Source organism: Taudactylus pleione, unplaced genomic scaffold (genome assembly GCF_031769625.1).
Source record: "Taudactylus pleione unplaced genomic scaffold, aTauple2 ptg000004l, whole genome shotgun sequence".
NCBI classification, from domain to species: Eukaryota; Metazoa; Chordata; class Amphibia; order Anura; family Myobatrachidae; genus Taudactylus; species Taudactylus pleione.
Window position 1 is genome coordinate 9,357,724 of NW_028284407.1, and position 20,005 is coordinate 9,377,728.

General features: G+C 43.7%; 1 protein-coding gene across 1 annotated transcript in view; it reads left to right on the top strand.

Moving 5' to 3' along the window:
* Positions 1–20,005, top strand: part of MTX2 (metaxin 2) — an 81,722-nt gene that overhangs the window by 19,599 nt on the left and 42,118 nt on the right. Inside the window, exons 2-3 of the mRNA XM_088474337.1 lie at positions 959–1,006; positions 7,869–7,915. Coding sequence (XP_088330463.1) covers positions 959–1,006; positions 7,869–7,915 — 95 coding nt within the window. The remainder of the gene's footprint in view (positions 1–958; positions 1,007–7,868; positions 7,916–20,005) is intronic.

The window sequence follows — 20,005 nt, forward strand, 5'->3', positions numbered from 1 at the left end:
CCCGTGCAGACGAGCAAGTAGGCACGTATATGCCTGTTAGATCTATGATGATATATAGGAAACTTGCTTTTTCCGCTGATTACGGGGCATGTGTATTTTGAAATGTGTACGTGCGCAAACACGCTGTTATTCCGCGTACTTTTCTTTTGACTAACTTTTAATTTCAAGCTGTTAAATTCGGCATTAGGTACTAATATGTAATTATTTTTTGTTAATGTTTATGATATTCTTGATATTCTCAGGCTGAATGCCAGACTACATGTTCTGTGGCACATGGCGGGGTGTCATTTTATCTATGCCAATAATAACTCTATTAATGAGACTGTAAGGGTCTGGCCTGAGAATGTAGCTGTATCCCTTTAAGACCATAATGTCTGTTCATTGAATGGACAAAAATGCTTGAAACTCTGCATACTGTTTTATATACCTGAGTAGCTGCCTAGAGGAGCCTGGTAGTCGAAGAATAAACTAGAGTTTGACTTCATTACAGCGTGAATGATAAGTTTATACGGAGTTATTATAACATTAATCAAGTTGATGGATTGGAAATATGACAGAGCTGTAGCAATGTGTAATTTCCATGCCTACTGTTCTGCAAATGTTGTTCACGTCTCCGCGCACCATTCAGCAGAGTGATGCTGCAAGTTTTAAGTGCCACTGGTAACCCTTGCTGTGCCAGTCACTAAGTATAACCAATGTAATCATGTATATATACACTCGGGATTATATATCTGACATACTGAGACAGCAGGTGGTATCAGGATTCTTCGAGTTTGTAAGTGTATTCGGTAGTTGGATATGACATGCTAATATATGTAGTGACCAAATGTCCCTGCTTTGTATGTCATGTTAAGTTTATTTAATTTATTTTTGAGTTATCCACAAATCTTCAAAACATGTTTACTGTGTATGATGCTGGCACAAATCCTAATCCTGCACAATATGTTTTCTTCCACAGCTGTAGAACCATGGCCAGAAAATGCAGCCCTGTATCAGCCATTGAAAAGTGAGTATATTTCTATTGTCAATTATTTAGAAATGTATTATGACTGCTGCTAGCAAGTACAGGTATAGGATCTATTATCAGTAATGGTAATTTAGGGTTTTCCAGATAACGATGTTTTTCCTTTAATTTGGAACAGCATGCACACAAGGGGCGCAATGAAATTCTTTTCGCCGGCAGCTGACTCGCGCCCGATGATGCTATTCAGCTGTTGCTCCTGCTGGGCGCAATCAACCCCGAGAATGGAGAGCTGAAATACGTAAAAAGTGACCCTTTTGGGCGCCCAAACGGCACTTTTCACAATCACGGGCCAGCACTTTGGTCGGGTTTAGCTGTTTTACGCGGCTAAGCATGACCTCTATGGGCGCGATCAGCATGCTAATTGCCATCAAATGAATAGCACCCCATGATCTCCCATCACTTTAGGCGAAAGATCGGGCGCGCTAAAACAATTGAATTCCGCCCATAATGTTCCATTCTAGCACCCTGCACTTGTCACAAACCTGCGCAGTTCCGCTTTCCAGCCTCAGGTGTCACTCTCTGCTCTGGTGCTTCTAGCACACTCGGCTGATGCAACAAACGGCTGAGATACAGACCAGAGTGTGCTAAAAGCACCAGAGCATAGAGCGATACCCAAGGTAGGAAAGAGGAATTGCACGGGTTGTGACAGGGTGCAGGGTGCTAGAATGAACACTACATACATCTCCTGGATTATTGGACAGTCAACTGTAATCCTGGCGGAGAAGACGATTCTTTTGCTGCTGTCTGGCCTGCAGAGTGGGCGCAGACTTGTCATCGGGATGTACCGCCCACTTCAGTGGACACAGCGAGCAGTGGTGTAATGACACGTTTTGCAATGCCATACGCTTTGTCCCGCCTACTTGAAAATGCTAATCACTTAAACATGCTCCACCTGCTGCTATTAGTATTCTCTTTTGAAAGGAAGGTATAGAAGCTAGATAACGAGGCTAAACTATGATTTTTGGAATATTCTGGATAAAAGATTTCCTGACAGTCTCCCATTGATTCCCTGATCTCCAGGCATTGTGACGCACCTGCTGAAACAGAAGCCACATGAATTATGTTTTTGTGATACAATGTTGTTCAAATATTTCATTGCACCAAACTATCCCTGAATAAATGTAAACTTGTTTGAAAGATCAAATCAATAATTTTATTTGGAGAGCTTAATGTTAATCATACGTTAATGCATTGCCATGAAGCGGCTATGGTGACACGCGTGTCTTGATACACTGGTTACAAATGATTGTTGCATCTGTCATATAACACTGTACAACTGAAGAGGCCACATGCAGTAACGCTCATGCACAGTATAGAGCTATAACAATGACCTCTGTTATGAAGATCCTTGTGCACACCTGTTAATTACCAATATACACAGTCACTTTGAGCAGAGCCTTGCAAAATCTCCCCTAGACAGCCAAGCATCCGTTATTGACTCAGTGCTGTGGCCGCCGACGGCTATGTGAAATAACACTGGGGCAAGTACAGTTGGCATGGTTACCGGTAAGAAGAAAAAAATAGCTGAGGCAGCATATATTGGAAGTGTCATGGTTAATGGAAAGGGATGGGGAGAGGGGGGGGGGGCTGATGGAGAAGGAGCTGTTAAAATACACAGGCTGCAGTGGTCCTTGCTCCCTTCAGCAGCTCTTCATATATCATCAGATTACATTATTGCCCACATTTGGTGATCTGCAGCCTGCTACAATTGTCAAAAGGCTGCAAAGTAATGAAGACTAATACATGGCAGCCTCATAGTCTTTTAGGCATGGAATTTTTATTGCAGTGATCTTGTCATCCCTCTTGTCCGACGGGCTTGATCCGCCGTTTGCAATATCGGCTGCAAGCTCCTCTGCTGTGATTGTCTATTCCAGATGCTTTCAAAAGCTGTAATATAAATTTTTTTTTTTTTTTTTTTGAGATCTGAGAGACACCGTTACATGGTGCAGAACAGCCAGTGACGGGGTACAGTAATGTGATACTGCCACTGACCGTATAAGGTTTATTGTATTTTTTTGCAGCAGTATACATTTGTGTTTTTTACCTTTCATATCACTCAGCTAGATGCGGGAGGGGCTATGATCCTAAATTGCTAATACAAGCTATAGATGTATTCTGCTGGAATAATACATATCTAATGCTGGTGGGTACGCACAAAGTCGCACAATAACCTTACCAAATCGTTAGATCGGTCGGACGGCCAATCAGTGCGTACTCCACATAACTGTGTTTAAAACAATGATGACTGAATAATCGAAACATTTAAATGTAATTATTATTATCTTTTATATGGAGCCACAAAGGTTCCGCAGCAACTAACAAAGTACATAAACAGTTGAGCAGAACAAGAGAACAGTGACTTAAGGTGCGTACACACTAGACCAGGCCTGGCCAACCTGTGACTCTCCAGCTGTTGTGAAACTACAAGTCCCAGCATGCCCTGCCACAGTTTTGTTATTAGGGAATGCTAAAACAGTTGCAGGGCATGCTGGGACTTGTAGTTTCACAACAGCTGGAGAGCCACAGGTTGGCCAGGCCTGCACTAGACTATTTGCTCCATGAGCGACCTCATCTAGTGTGTCCCCGGCAGGGGTGTGCTCAATGTCGTTAGCGACACTGAGCACAAACAATGAACGATATCATGAACGATATCGTTCAGTGCCGGGCTCCCTCCCTCATTTCCGAACATGCAACAACCTGACAATATCGTCAGGTTGGCCTGCATGTTCGGGCGATGAACAACAAAGACAAACGATCAGCGGGAGCACGTATTGCTGGTCGTTATCGTTAATCGTTTTTGTGCAGAAAATAAGTGATATTTTGGACGACTGAACGATAACGATATCTTTATCGTTCCGTTGTCCAAAATATCACCCAGTGTGTACAAAACATTACAGGACAAGTACATGGTATATAAACATTACTGCAACAGCAGTCTTATCGGTCAAATAAGTAGCAGGGAGGTCAAGGGTTAGATGCTGTTGTAAGGAGTATGGAGTTGTAGTGTGTTTTTTTTTATGTACATCCATTTTAAATGGGTGTAGTAGGTATTACCTACTACACCCATTTAAAAGGGCAGTTCAAATCCTGACAGCGGCAGCCCGGCAAGGGTGAAAATCCTGATCGTCCCTAAGGTAAGTATCGCTAACCTAATTCCCCACCCTAACCCTCCCTTAGGGGTGCCTAACCCTAATCCCCCCTCTAAGTGCCTGAACCTAACCCCCCCCTTCCCCACCGCCTAAACCTAACCTCCCGGGGGGGGGGTGCCTAACCCTAAGTCCCCCCCAGGAGCCCTAAGCCTAACCATCTCCCCTCCCCTCCCCCCCCCCCCCCCCCCCCACCCGCGGCTGTCCGCACCCGGCATCACTTCAATCGGGATGCTGGGCGTCGGTCTTCCGGCGTCTGGTTAATGACAGGCATCTAGATTTAGGCCGCCTGTCATTAGTACCACTCCGGGATTAGAACGTCTGGAAGCCGGTGGTCAGGATTTAGACCGTCGGCTTCCAAACTACATCGCTTTTAAATTGGAGTCCAATTTACAGAACACAATCTGCTGCCATATATAATTCAAATGGGGTTTAGAGGTTTTTAAAAATATACTTAGTTGGTGGTGGTGTTGGGGTCCTTCTACCCCCCGCTTACTCCTACCAGCTAATACCCTCTGAACCATCCCTTACATTCTCCACATTTGAGGTGCATGCTATACGCCTTTTCCAACCAGTACACCTGTAGCTGTCATTTACCGTCCCTCCAAATTTCTTGACAACTTCGCTTCCTGGCTCCCTCACTTTCTCTCCTCAGTTCTTCCCTCCGTTATCCTAGGTGACGTTTAATATTCCAATTGATATTCCCAAAGAATCCTCTGCCCCTAAACTCCTTACCCTTACATCTTCATTTGGTCTTTCCCAATGGACCTCCTCACCCTCCCATGTGAGTGGGCACTCACTTGATCTGGTCTTCACTCACTGATGTGATATTTCAGACTTCTCCAATTCCCCATTCCCCTCTAGCCATCACTTTCTCTCTTTTTTAACTTATCCCTCTCTCCTTGCCCTCCTCTACCTCCTAAGGCTACCATTACTAAGCGTAACATTAAGGCTGTCAACACTATTTTTTTTCCCTTCCTGCTTGACTTACTTCTTTCACCTATCTCCTGCCCTGAACTAGCCATTTCCCTGTACAATGCCTCCCTTACTTCTGGTCTTGACTTTGTTGGTCCAGCGATCACTACTCTCCCTCGCATATTCACACCTCAACCCTGGCATTCCAAATGCACTGGATACCTGCAAAAGTATTCATGAATCGCTGAACGACAGTGGAGGAAATCACACTCTAGGGCAGACTTCCTTCATTTCATATTTATGCTCTCATCCTACAGTGCGGCCTTGTCCCTCTCCAAACAATCATATCTCAAGAACCTCATCTCCTCCCAGTCCTCAAACCCCGGCGTTTCTTTGCCACTTTCCACTCCCTCCTCTGCCCTCCACCCTCCTCGCATCCCCTCCTCGCTCTCTGTCCTTGAGGAGGGGATGCGAGGGACATTGTGTCCTACCAGACATTCTTTTCCCAGACCACCCCCCCATCCATCTTACCAACTATGACATCCTTCTCCCCTGTATCTGGAAAGGAAATCATGGCCCTCATACGGTCCTCAACTTCCACATCCCTCCTAGACCCTATCCCTTCCCACCTTCTTCGCTACCTCTCTCCTTCTGCCTGTTTCCATCTTGCCCACCTCCTCAATCTCTCCCTCTCATCTGGCACTGTCCCTTCTGCATTCAAACATGCCCTTGTCTCCCCCATTCTTAAAAACCTACCCTAGATGCTAACACACACTCCAACTAAATACTCATCTTTCTCCTCCCTTTTGCTTCCAAACTCCTTGAGTGTATTTTTTACAACTGTCTTACCACCATTCATTCCTCCCACTCCCTCTTTGGCTCAGTCTGTCTTCCTTTCTCTCCACTCCACTGAAACTGCCCTCACAAAAATCGGCAATGACCTCCTTGCTGCCAAATCCAAGGACGACTACTCTCTGCTCATTCACCTTGACCTCTCTGCTGCTTTTGACACTGTGAACTACCCTCTCCTCCTGCAAATCCTTTATTCCCTTGGTCTACGTGACACTGCTCTCTCTTGGCTGTCCTCCTACCTATCTGACAGTTCCTTCTCTGTTTCCTCTCATGACTACTCTTCCTCCCCCCACTTCCACAAACAGTAGATGTTCCCCAAGGTTTTGTTCTTGGACCTCTCCTGTTCTCCTTGTATACATACAACTCTTGACCTCCAATATCATCTCTGTTGATGATACTCAAATCTACCTTTTCCTACCCTGACCTCTCCCCCTCTCTCCTCACCCGTATCTCCATTGTGTCTCTATCTCTTCCTGGATGTCCCAGTTCTTTCTTAAACTTACCATGTCTAAGACTGAGATGATCATCCACCCACCCTCCTGCATAACCTCACTTCCCACAATTTCATTATCAATTGATGGCACAACTATCTCCTCTAGCCCCAAGGGCTCTGTCTTGGCGTTCTCCTGGATTCCTCCCTCTCCTGCAAACCACACATTCAGCACCTCTCACAGTCCTGCTGTTTGCATCTCAAAAATATTTCCAGGAACAGACCCTTTCTCACCCATGATGCTACTAAAACCCTTATATTTTGCCTGTCTTCTAGTGGATAGGCACCTTAAGACAGCAGAACAATATAAACATGCTTGGGATAAGCATAAGAATAATCTTACAAAGAACTGAGGATCACTTGGTGTAGGTTACTAAAAGGTCAAAAAGGGCAGACTAGATGGGCCAAGTGGTTCTTATCTGCCATCAAATTCTATGTTATACCCTCTAATAGAGTGTACATATCTAGCCCTTACCTGTACTGCTGCTTCTGCCATTCATGCAGGTGTCTGTCTCTGCTGCACCATCACAAAGCCAGGGACATTAGGTTTGAATGGAGTAGTGCGAATAGTTATTGGTTCTAACCACTGCTGTTGGTATAATGACGCTGTGTAGACAGTGAAATGCGTAGGGTCGGCTCCTCAAAAATGATGGCACAAGTTGCAGTTCTGTGCTAGACACACACTATTAGTTACAGAAAAGTGAGAGGTTATCTTGGCAAAAATATATGGGGAGGAGAATGATAACATGTTTGTTTTTTATGATATATTTTTTTTATCAGTCTCTGTACTGTTTTCTTCATATTTATTTATTATTTATTTATTAACAGTTTCTTATATAGCGCAGCATATTCCGTTGCGCTTTATAATTGGAAACATTGATAGAACAAAACAGGGTAATAACAGACAGACTTAGAGGTAAGAGGGCCCTGCTTGCAAGTTTACAATCTATAGGGATTATATCTCTTTTTTTATTATGTTATATGTGCTGTGCCTTACTGAAGCATGTATGCCTTTACTTACATTTCATTTTGCCTCCTTCCCTCTACAGTAAATGGTTTAAACAAACAAAAAAAAAAATACAAAAAAAAAAATACACATGCTTATCGTGATATATTTCTGTGGAATAACCTAATGTTAATGTGGACATATATAATGACTACATGGTTAAATGCAATTTTGTTTGTGTCTCATAACAATAAAGTTAAAAATCTTTTTTTTTTTTTTTTATTTAATTCCTGAAAAGATGACACTTTTTAGCGAATGTTCATTTAAAAAGATGCATTTGGAATTGTGAATGTAAGCAGCACGCAGTGTTTCCATTGCTGACGCCTAGAATATAGGGAAACCGTCTTACAGTTATAAATCCCCCTCCTGTACCACAATCTTTATCTCCAAACATGTTTGCATTGTTAATCCTGTTGTGTTTTTGCTGTTTCTCAGGTGAACAGGTTTTGCTGTCTGACAATGCATCTTGTCTTGCTGTCCAGGTAATGATTTATTCTTGAAATCAAAGTTCCCCTGCACTCCCTTGTTAAAAATCTACAGCTGTGACCTCCAGCCGGCCCCGTTTCAGGTTTGCAGCCAAATACAAGCACCTCACTTCATGAGCTCAATGAAGACAATCTCATTTTCTAACCTCGGTCATCTGCTGGGGTGGAACTATTCCATGGTCCTGACCTGACCGCGATCATCTCATAATCCTATCTCCATGCATTATATCTAAAGATAAGCAACGCAGTATTGTTTATTTATTACAGGTCTATATCTGAAATCATACATTTCTAGTATCTGAACATTTAACCATAAACGGTGCTGGTCACTGGCTACATACCAGCTATATAATAAAGGCCCATAATGGTTTTGCAAATCTGTTCACCTTGTATTTTTATGAGATGTCGGTAGTCTTTTTCGTCAGCTCCCACTCGGTCAAATCTTCAGGCTTAATGGTCTTTAGTCTTGAAAGACTCGTGGGATGACCATTAGCCGCTCATTCCAAAATGCTCAGTTTAGTTTAGTCTGAGTTCATTTTATCCTGAGGTCATCTTTTAATTGAGACGAGTGAATGTACAGCATGCAAAAATCCATACGAGTGTATTTTTAAGGCGTAGACTCTTATTTGTGATTTGGTGTCTTGGCTATAGCCCTGGCCGCGTAGCAGATGATCAATATTTCAAGTGTCTATAACAATAAAACTTCAGACTCTCCAGAAATTGCTTGGTCTGCAAAAGCTGTCAGTCCGTCTAGTGCGGACTGCTGCTGCTGCTGGAGGTTCTGCAGTTGGACTGAGACTGTTGTCTTTATGTTAAAAGCAATTTTTAATAGGCACAATTTTAATTAGCCCTCAATGAGCTAAAAAGCATTCTGTGAAAAAGAAAATTTTGGCATGTACTGTAACCGTGATGTTGAACTCAGCTTGTGAATGAGCAGATTAGTGAGGAGTTTGGTTGCACACATGTGAACAAACTACACAAATGCAGCTGTACAGGATAGCTTGCAGCAGAAAGCTTGCGCAGCATCTCTTCCAGGGGGTATACAATCGGGAAGCCGGCTGCCTTAATACCGGCTGCCAGCTTCCCGACTGTCATATCCCGGTGAGGGATGAAAAGCCGGGCGTCTAAATGTAGACGCCTGACATTTCCCCGATGCTGGGAGACCGGCACCCGGAATCCCGATCGAAGGGATGCCGGGCGCCGTGAGCGGACAGCCGCTGGGGGGGGGGGAGGGTTAGGTTTAGGGCACCCGGGGGGGGGGGAGGGGGGGTTAGGGCTAGGCACTTAGAGGGGGGATTAGGGTTAGGCACTTAGAGGGGGGATTAGGGTTAGGCACCCCTAAGGAGGGTTAGGTTAGTTAGTACTTTCCTATCCACGATCGTGCTTTCCAGCGCTGTCGGGCTTCCGCTTCCCGGGAACTCTGCTGATGTCGGTCAGGCGCTGCCAGGAATCGAACCGCCGGCCGCACCATCCGTGACCACGCACAAGTGATAGATTGTGGCCATCAGACAACATGTTTCTCTATTCTGCTCAATCAGATCCGATACTATAAGCTGGTGTTATTTTTCTCCATGTATGCTTTTACCAACATACCTGTATGTATGTATGCTACCATTTTGCTTCCTTTGTCCGTGTGATCATAAACTATCTGCAACATTTGCCAATACGTCAGTATCCAAATTGGATATATTGCCACACAATAACCTTTAAATAAAACCTCTCTCAGACCTAGATATAGCCTGGTCTATTTTACTAATGAGAAATGTAGTTAGGTTACAATGGTGCAGTAATCCTTAGCAACAAATCACATAATATTTTTTATTAGTCTGCCTACATCAGTCTGCAAAAGTGGATATCTGATCTTTTGTTAGGGGCTACAAAACATTGTTCCTTTGTATAATGTTATTTAATATTTTAGAATAAATAAGTTTAGTTTTCGGTTTTAAATACTAGCAAACTGTAGAAGGTGCAGTTACACTTCCAATCTCACTGCAGAATTTACATTAGAGGGTTCAGTGTTAATATGCCCACACATGCATTCATTTGACTTTTCAACATGACCACTGCTCAAGCAGATTGTGTCGCCACAGATATAAGAAATTATGGTTTATCACTCCTACTGCGCAATAAACTATGGTTCCAAACTGCAGCCCACCTTCCCACAGAAACAATTATCACCTTACTTTACAAATAGAAGCACATAGGGGGCGATTCAATTCAACGCAAATTGAATAGTGCCGGAGCTATTCAATTCAGTGCGCTGTGTGGTCGGAGAATGCCGGTTATCGCGGTCATCGAGCCTTAACAAGGGTGTTAAGGCGCGATAACCGGCATTCTCTGACCAAAGTGCCAGGCGCGCAGCTGTTAGCGCCGCGCTATGCAGAAAAACAGTCGCGCACCCGGCATTTTGGTTGGATTTCTCTTCGCATTCCCAGGGGGTGCGAGAAGAAATCCGTAGTGTGCCCAAACAGCGCGGTGTATTGAATAGCTTTGGGATTCCCTCCCGTCGCTATTCAATAGCGCATTGAATTGAATTCCCCCCCAATGTGAGCTGAAAAGTCAGATAACCTCCTATTTGGCCTCCCCAACTCCCATCTCTCTCCTCTCCAGCTGCTGCTCGCCACATCTTCCTCTCCAAACGCTCTGCATCTGCCTCCCCTCTCCTACAAGCTCTCCACTGGCTCCCCTTCCCTTTTAGAACCCAATTCAAGGTTCTCACACTTGCTTACAAAGCCCTCACCCATTCCTCTCCTATTTACATCTCTGATCTCATCTCCCTTCACTCTCCTGTCTGCCCCCTTCGCTCAACTAATGCTTGCCACCTCTCATGCCAACTGATTACTTCCTCCCACTCGCGCCTCCAAGATTTTGCCCGTGCTGCTCCCGACCTTTGGAGCTCTCTCCCTCTCCGTATCAGACTCTCCTCCTCTTTACAATCCTTCAAACGGGCTATCAAGACCCTCTACTTCATTCATGCTTTCCAGCTCTCATCCTAACTTGCTGCAACATGCTCCTTCCCCCCTGTTTACCCCATCTGTGTCACACCTGTTTGTATGCCCCTCCCTTAAAGAATGTAAGCTCTTACGAGCAGGGCCTCTACCCTCTTGTGCTTCTCCGTACTCTACTTTCACCTACTTCTTACCCCCCACCTACTTCTCAGGGCACCTAACACTTGGTTGCTTACGCTCTGTTGCATATCTAGGTTTTATGGTCACTAATGTAGCAATGTATATTATTCATGTCCTTGTCCTATTTAGTACTGTAAGTCAGTTGTCAAATTATTTGTTTATGTACTTTGTAAGGCGCCGCGGAACACTTGTGGCGCCATATAAATAAAGGAGAAGAATAATAATATTCATGCGTAGCTGGCCCGCATGCTTCCCAATGATAACTGCATACTGGGATTCACGTCATGTTCTCTTGGTTTTTCTTTTCATCTTACTTGAGAAAATTTGATGAAATCAAACCTGATTTTTATTCTGCATGAATAGCCAAGTACCCAGTTTTGTGATCTTTGGTTTGTGTCCCTTCCCACTCCAATCCATCCATGCCGCAAGCCTTTCCCATGGCACCCCCAGCAGCCCCTTATATTTACACTACTTACCCTATATACACCAGCTACATTATTTCTCCATATTCCTCTTTGTATTCTACAATATACAGTATACCAATATACATGTAATCCTCCAGATAGCTAGTACTGATTATCCTGCAGCCTAATGCCGTTCCTCACCAAATCCATAGACTCCGCTTCACTCACAGACCGAACAGAACTTGGGAGCTTATGGAAAAGATTCCTGGACTGCACAACCTGAATATATATATAATGAGAGGTGCCACCTGATGAGTCTAATTGCAGGCACAAAAACAGACAAATCTCAGGTGCACAACTCCAAATTTTTGATAATATGTAAATGCAATACAATTTTGCAATCAATAGAGGTTTTTAACATAATCATGGCCAAGGTTATGGGCCTACCCACCATATCCATGTAACCTCTTTAAACATACTAGGGTTCAAATCCAGAGCGCAGGACCCCCCCCAAACTGGCCCAGCTAAGTTGATCCATGGCACCGCTATAGTAAGAAAAGTGCAGTGTAAAAGAAATAGTTAAGAGCAGCCACAGCTGCCTATAAAGAATGAAAAAGAAAAGTGAAATACATGTATAATAAACAAACAGTGAAGGGTTAAAATGTGTTATAATGCGGTGTCCTGAAACAGATCAACCAAAGCAATCCAGGGGGACCCACGCCCCAAAAATGAACCAAAGAACTTGGGAGCTGATTCAGAGCCGCTCGCACGATGTATATGCAAATTGCGTAATCAGTGCTATCGCACAGCAATGCATTAGTACGCCCAGTATTTCTTAGAGAGCGATCACATAGTGTATGCCGACACCCACTTGTGCACGTCATGTCCAGGAAGTGTATGCTACCATCGGTACATCGGATGCGATCGCAGCATTTGAGGTTGACCATACCCTGCCGCAAGCACTGCGAGCACTTCAGTGTAAAAACAAGCCAGGTGACGTGTACTATGATGCTGTCTAATAATTATGCACACCTCTAACACGCCGTTGAGATGCTCAGGCACGCCTGTGTTTGCACCTCCACTCCCCCGTTTTTAATGGCCAGCCCCTGTTACCACCTACAAACGGCTTCCCCTGTCACTCACTCTGCTGGGCTGTCTATGCGCAGCGAGCGAATGCATTGTGAACTTTCGGTAAGGTATACGCACAATGAATACACACTGCATACCATCGGCAGCCGCGAGAGTATGCATCTTAACGAGCGGGTCTGCACACAGACATCATAATATTCCCTCCCCACACAGAAATACTCATTTTAATTAGCCTCTTTGCCTTCTGTCTTCTTTATTATGGTCCCTGGTACATTCACAGCATGAGCACCCACAATAAAAATAGTCAGATAACACAGCAAGCAATAATGAGGATAATGATAATATTCCTTTAGTTTTTTGGATACTTAAATTCTATAGCAGAGTAAAGTTTAGTCCCAGATAGAAGGGAAATGTGTTCCCTGTTGCTCAGTGCTCCCAACATTCCTCTTCTATCAGACCTCATATTCCCTCCTAGCCTGCTCCAGCAGTTGTGGGACTACAAACTCCAGCATATCCTGCATGCTAGGGATTATATTCCCACAACATTCGGAAGGTAACCGGTTGCACAATACTGATTTTTCTGACCCGAGTATACTAATTTGCTCCCCCATCATTTTCTGTCTACCGCTCGTTACAGACAACTCTTTCTGGTGACACTATTGCAGGGAACCAATTAGGGACAGTTACTCATGCATAATCACTGAGCTCATTATGAGCCTCAATCGCATGGTCCATGCAGTATGCCACTATGCTGTAGTATAGTCTCTGGTAGGAGTGGATTGGGAGCATATGGCTCCTCCACTATTAGAGCGGAGCATACCACCTAACTGCCCCTGCACTGGGACAAAGTCCTACAGCATGGGACACTAAACCAAACTTGGGACTGTCCCACCAAAAATCAGGAGAGTTGGCAGGCCGAGCTGGTCCTCTCCTACCTGTTCCTGCAGCTTTGACTGCTCGCTGCTGCTGCTGTCATAACATTAGTTGCTGCTGGTTTTAAGTACAAATTGATATTTGCCTGATACTTTAAAATTCTGTTCTAATTTGCAGTGTGCTTTATAAAACGGCGTGCCAAAGATTAGGATGTTACCCAGGACCTTTCTCTTTAAATGACTGCAAATAAGTACACCTACATGCTCTAGCAAACCTGTATAGTAACTTCAGACTACAGTTCTGCTGCTTTATCTGTCATTTCAATGATAAATTAAACTCTGTGTGTGTTGAGACTGCATGCTTTAGTTTAATAAGCCGGGCTGACAGCTGATAGTAGCCATGGTTATATGTGGTCACTCTATGAAAATATCTGATTCAAATGGCCTCAAAGGATTTTCTTTATGAAGTTCATTAAATACAGATTCAGGCTGTGGATTGTGCATATTTTTGATCTATAAAGATATCTAACCTATGACAGAAGGGAAGAGATATCCGTTCATAGTGCAGCTTCCTTTGGAATATAAAACCACATTTGTCTTATCTCTAGTTAAAGCTTCAGAAGTTTAAATAAGACTAAGCACTGCTTGAATACTGTGTGGCTTAAGCTTCCCCCCATGTCTAATATTCAGTCATTTAAAAAAAACTATCTTAAAGTGCACCAGCCACTTAAACGGGATGCAATCAGGAAGCCGACGGTTGAAATGCCGACCTCTGGCTTCCCGACTGTTTATCTAATCCCGGCAGGGGTCTAATGATAGGCGTCGAAATCCCGATGCCTATCATTATCCCTACACCGGGAGCATACCGAACGAAGGTAAGCCATGCGGCCGGCGGTCATACATACTGATTCCACTTAAACACCGCAGTGTCAGCCATTGTGTGGGCTGAATAGACAATAGTCATGAGAATACAGCCTACAAAATAACTTGGTAGTATCTTGCTTCGGTAACCCGCAAGGTTCTGAGGTTCTGATGGCATTGAATCTCCCCGTGTGGAACTACCCTACCTCCATTATTTACTGTGTCATGTAATTAAAGGATCACTTTACCTAGAGTTACTAGTAATGATCACAAACATTTGTATTTACATACACTGAGGGCTCGTTACTATTCTGCGCAAAGTGAATAGCGCTGGGAATCGGCTCCCGGAGCAATTCAATACACCGCGCTGCTAAGCCCGACTAAGCATTTCTTCTCGCACCTCTCCGGGGATGTGAGAGAAATCCGACAAAAGTCCAGACACAAGGCTTTTTGCCCTTCGCGTCTGGAAAACAGCATCGCGCCGGGAAGTTAGGTCGGGGAATGCCCGTTCTCGGGCCTTAAACAGGGTGTTTAGTCGCGAGAACGGGCACTCTCCGACTAAACACCGCGCAGAATTGAATAGCTCCGGGAGCTATCTTCCGGCGCTATTTACATCGCGGCCAATTGAATCGAGCCCTGAGTGGCCAAATTATTATGACCACCAGGCGATCTTATACAAAGTAGCTCTTACGCAGATAATGCTGACGTAGGATGTCCGACTCTGTATAAAAACAGAAAGGCAGAGGGAGGTATGCAGAGTCTAATGAAGTGCATCACTCATGAAATAATGGGTAAATGACGCGATCTGGGGGACTTTTAACGTGGAATGATTGTTGGCGCTTGCAGCAGTGGTGTGAACAGTAGCAAAAGGGTGGCACCTCAGTGGACCAGCAGACAAAAACTGTCTGAGCGCAAGGTCTGTGGTTGTAATCGGTCACTGCAGAGGTTCTCAAACTCTGTCCTCAGGACCCCACAGTGGTCACGTTTTCCAGGTCACCCAATAGTTGCACAGATGTATTCATTACTCACTGACACATTTTAAAAGATCCACAGGTGGAGCTAATGATTTCACTTGTGAGGAGACCTGGAAAACATGCACTGTTTGGGGTCCCGAGGACCGAGTTTGAGAACCTGTGGGTTACTGGATGCTTAAGCAGAACGGAGACGGGCAAACTTGTTCAGTTCTACAGACGGGTAACAGTGTATCAAATTACGGATAATCTGAATTCGGGACAAATTCAGATGGCCTCTCAATGAACAGTACACCCTACATTACATCGTATGGGCTACAGAAGCAGAAGGCCTGTCCATACGCCATTGGTATTTGCAGCAAACAGGGAGGCAACGTTATGGAGATGCCGTTCATCACATTTGGGCTAATATTCCCCACACATCTTACCGACAGTTAGTAGAATCCATGCCTAGAAGAATTCATGCTGTGTTAAGGGCAAAAGGTGGCCCAACAAAGTACTAACCCGGTGTTTATAATAATTTGGCCACTCAGCGTGTGTGTATATATGTGTAATATATATATATCCCATTTCCATGTATTTAATGGCTCTGCAGCTGAGTTCAAACTATTGTTGTCTAGCAGCCATGTTCTGTATTATGACGCCATAGCTTATAAATAATGAATTAGGAAATTTTAGACCAAACTTGCCACAACCTGCTATATATGTACAGACCAAATAATAAAGCTGCCTAATAGGATCATCATCACTGATCATTTGCCAGTCAGGGCATATGATCATTGGTCAGTAGGGATCCGCTTTTGTCCGACTTAATTCTACCCTTCTGGGGTAAAATTGTTACCCAGTAACAGGGATCTCATTTTAGGCTGGAGGACAGGCAAGTATTAAAAATTTGGTGTAGTCAATGGTGTTTTTTTTTTTATGTGCAGAACAGACAATGGGCCTGATTCAGACCCGCTCGCAAGCAGGTCGCTTTTTGGCCCCGGCGCATGCGCTGCCTCAGTGAGCAACGGCAGCTCCGTCGTTCCGGGGCTTACTACAAGAGGGGCGGCTGTCGATGTTGATTGATAGCTCGCCCCGTTTTGTAGGCGGGAGGGGACGTGGCTGCACAAACGCAGGCGTTCCCTTAGGAACGCCTGCCGTTTGTGGGCGGCCCTACTGACATCACTCGTGATGTCAGTAGTGGACTTCCTGCTCTATAAGAGCAGGAAGTCCACTCTGGCTTGCCGGAGCCGAGACCCTCCCGCAGGATCTCACCGCAAGCCCGATGGTCGCGACCATCGCCAGGCCGCTCTCACAAGCTGTGCGAGCGGCCTGGAGGCTGGAGATAAAAAATAAAATAAAAAATTTACACCCTGATTCAGAGCGAGCGCACACAAATAGCGTGCGCCTCTGCATCAGGCCCAATGAACCATTTAATTCACTTTGATTCCTCAGAAGTAAAAAAAACCACGCTGCCAATTGCTCATAAACTCAGTCACAGCTGGCATGTTACACACATCTTACCAACTGACATTGTATAGATTACCCAGCAGCAAGCCTCAGGTGCGATGACAAATGAAACAATATTCCTACAGCAAACTAAATAAATAAATATATATATATATATATATATATATATATATATATATGAGTTTGATGTGCAGACATACCATTCCTTAAACAAGTATTCACCTAAGAAGGTCTACATAAAATTTTAAATTGCAGGACTTTATTTGTCATATAGGGAGAGATGTACTAAGACTTGGAGAGTCATAAAGTACCAACCAATCGGCTCCTGTCACTTTACAGGCTGTGTGAAAAATTTCAGTTAGGAGCTGATTGGTTGGTACTTTATCACTTTTCAAGGCTTAGTACATCTCCCCCAGTATGTCTATCCAATACACCTCACATTATTTAATTGTTGTAAAAAACACTCCTTTGATTCCCTCTAGATTGTAGGCTTTCACAAACAGTGCCCTATAAAACTTGGTTCACATCTGCCCACATCTAACCATTCGCACTGTCCACTCTGTGCTGTCGCCAACTCTGTAATGATTACGTGGTTTATATGATTTGCACTTGCTTTGAAATTTACGATTATACCCGCTCCAAGACTTTACGCACTTCCGGTCCTAGCGCACGGCTGTTCTTACCTGACTCGTACGTTTATATGGCTTTCTTTTATTTGTTTCCTTGCCTGTCTGGCTCATTTGGAAATTGTGGTGCCTTTTATAAATAAACGTTGATACTTTATTGAATATTATGGAGTGTTACTTGGTGCTGCTTTCCTCCAAAATGCAAATTTGCCGTTTATGTTTGTCTCAAGTGACTAAATATTGTGAGAAACTCTAACCATACTGGCGATAATATGAGCAAACCACCGATGGGTGTTTCCTAGGCCAGTGGTGGCAAACCCTGGTACTCCAGCTGCTGTGGGACTACATATCCCAGTCACAAAATGGTGATGGTCTCATGTAAAGCACCAAGTATATAGATGAGAGCCAGCTTGACGGAACTGTGTTAACTTAAATTAAAAGACAATTTAAATATCTTTGCTTTTACAATAGGATTGGGTGTTTGAACAGTGTACACAGATCCTCCAGGTTATAGGGAACTGATGATGCCAGTAATATCACTGTTACAAAGAAGCCAGAGTTTAGACCTGGCATGTACCCGGCTTTTGGAACATGGGTCAGTTCCCGGTCCCAGGCCAGTACCCCCTTTCAGACAGTAGATGAAATTGCTGGGTTAAGCATTTGGACCCGGTAATTAAAAGGAAATTGATTCTGGTTGACCTGGAAAAATTATTGGGTCCTTTTCTCTATCTGAATAGGGTTTAATTCTCCTAAGTATCTTGTTCCTCATGGGAGGACCCTTATTTCATACAGCAAGTTCAATGCTACAAACATTGGTAAGTAAGGATTGCTTTAGTGTGTTGCCTCCGTAATCACCCATTACTGATATAATCTTGTATGCTAAAATTTAAATAAATTATCTGATTTTTCTAGAATCCCCAAGATACCAGTTTTACATGTTAATGCGGCAGCATATATAATTTTGCTACAGTGGTCTCCGTAGAAGTTTAATTAACTTGAAATCGCATAGCGGCTTGTACAGGATGGTCTCTGTGCCAGCCGTAAATTCCCAGCTAAGCAGTTTTACTCTGTGAGTGCGACCATCTCTCATACAGACCTCAGATGAAATTACAGCTAAATGAATAGAATCTTCATTTATCTTCTGTACCTCCCCTGTGCTACAAGTGAATTTACTCTCTCTAAATCCTGCACCAATTATATTATATCATCACTGGAGTGTTCAGCGGTGCTGCAAAATAAATTGTTTTCCAAACTTAACGTGACTTTACTATAAATTTAATTCACAGGTTTAAAAGAATATCCTTAGCTGAAAATCAACACAAACATAATTAAGACCCCTCTGTGTGGTAAACTATAGATGTCAATATTATTAAATTAGAAGCTTTGTTTATCACAGAGAAAAAGTAGGTGTGTGTTATGTGTCTAACCTCAGACAGCAAGTCCCATTGACAACTTTTGGAAACATTCCCTTTTTGACTTAATAGCAAATATCAAAATAAACACTATTTTTTTTTATAGAATCTTCTTAACCTGATTTAAGTTAAGAAATAAATGTGTAGGTTCAGCACTAAAAGCCATCCTTACTCTGGCCTTTCTTTAATAAGCAGTGTTTTGTAGCTTTTACTATCCACAAAACAACGAGGGTAATTCAATTTGCTTTGATGCGCTGTACATCGGAATGGGGCATCGCAGGACCCTTCTATCCCCAATTTTGCCTCACCTATAGATGTGCACAGGCAAATTGCTAATTGTATTGGCTAATTGGCATATATATGTGCAGCTGAGCAACGCAAGACATTGAGCCTGACTGAATTGACCCCTATGAAGATAATCATTATTACTTCCTCTGAACACTCTTCCTTCAAGAGAGTATTTTATTCCAAAGACACTTTATTATGCTCTCTCCTAGACAGACCTCTCCCAGACCGTGCAGCAGTAGAGTTGTGAGGCATTGGGAAACCAGGCTGGGAGTGATCTCTTTACCCCGACACGCCAACCTACTAAACGTATTGAGCTGTCACACTTTTTATGACTGGGCCGGAATACGCTATAGCTCACAGCTCTTCCAGTCTCTTGATGGAATTAAGACCGCCTGGACGAGAGATGACCACACTAAAAACAGTGATAATTACATAGTGCACATGACATTGAGTAAATACAAAAATAAAAAAAGAAACCTCATAGGGCAGGGGTTCCCAACCACGGTCCTCAAGGCACACTAACAGTCCAGGTTTTAAGGATAACCATACTTGAGCACAGCTGACTTAATTAGTACCTCATTTATTTTGACTTAACTATCCATGCTTAACCATGGATATCACTAAAACCAGGACTGTTAGTGTGCCTTGAGGACCGAGGTTGGGAATCACTGTCATAGGGCCTGGTGAGAGATCCACATAAAATTACCTCAGCTCTATTAAAGTAGGAAATGTTTATTTATTAACCTTCTATTTATAGAACACCACCACTTTACATTAGGAATAAACAGTCCTAAAATGAGACTGTGTAGTCCTTTACAAAGAGGTAAAAGGGCCCTGCTCGCAAGCTTACAATCTGTAGGGCATTTGGACGTTGATGCATGAGGTAGTGTTCCCACTAGGCTCTTTTAGCGGGGCATCGATTTTATAAGGGCAAGTACGCCCTGGCCTTTTAGCTGTGCCGTGCCAAAACAGCCCGCCCTGAGC